Source organism: Crocuta crocuta, unplaced genomic scaffold (assembly GCF_008692635.1).
Source record: "Crocuta crocuta isolate KB4526 unplaced genomic scaffold, BGI_CrCroc_1.0 scaffold488, whole genome shotgun sequence".
NCBI classification, from domain to species: Eukaryota; Metazoa; Chordata; class Mammalia; order Carnivora; family Hyaenidae; genus Crocuta; species Crocuta crocuta.
In genome coordinates, this window is record NW_027530995.1 from 616,746 (window position 1) to 617,426 (window position 681).

General features: G+C 62.7%; 1 protein-coding gene across 2 annotated transcripts in view; it reads left to right on the plus strand.

Annotated features, from left to right (window-relative positions):
* The first annotated feature begins 304 nt into the window (after nucleotides 1-304).
* Nucleotides 305-681, plus strand: part of MBTPS2 (membrane bound transcription factor peptidase, site 2) — a 38,757-nt gene continuing 38,380 nt past the window's right edge. For both annotated transcript variants that reach the window (XM_077770524.1, XM_077770523.1), the window contains exon 1: nucleotides 305-485. In XM_077770524.1, coding sequence (XP_077626650.1) covers nucleotides 411-485 — 75 coding nt within the window. In that variant the 5' untranslated portion in view covers nucleotides 305-410. The remainder of the gene's footprint in view (nucleotides 486-681) is intronic.

The window sequence follows — 681 nt, forward strand, 5'->3', positions numbered from 1 at the left end:
AGAGGCGGAGATGATTATTACTTCAGATGACCCCAAACTCTCACTAGCTTAAATGGAATGGCAAACCCAAGGCCAGAACCGGAGAGTATAGAGAACCAACAGCAGGGAGGGCCAAAGCCTAAGAAATCGCTAGAGGGCTGGCAGCAAGCGCGCAGCAAACACCCAGACCTCAGCGCCCGAGTGTCCCATGAAAAGAAACCTCCGCGCTCTTTTCCGGTGTGCCCAAGTCTGTCTGTGTGTGCCATCCGGAAGCGTCCGGAGGGAAACGGCGCCACCGCGAGAAAGAAACCGGTGGCAGCTTAGTTCCTGCGCGGATGCTGGGGCTGTAGGCGCCGCGCTTTCAGCTGGTTGCAGCTCCCAGGGAGGAAGACGCCGGGCCTCGCCTTCCCTACGCTGCCTCCGCCACTGCCATGATTCCGGTGTCGCTGGTAGTAGTGGTGGTGGGCGGCTGGACTGCCGTCTACCTGACCGACTTGGTGCTGAAGGTGAGGGCCTCGGGTCTAAAGCCGAAGCCCGCGGTGTCCAGGGCCGAGGCGCAAGGCCCCAGGCCTTTTCCCATCCCTCGCGCCTTCCGGGCTGGAAGCCGCGCGGCCGATACCCACGTGCGCCTTTCCGCGTGGCGCCCTGGCCTCGTGGAGTAAATAAAACACCACGGGGCCCCGGCAGGGGTGTGGCGGTCAG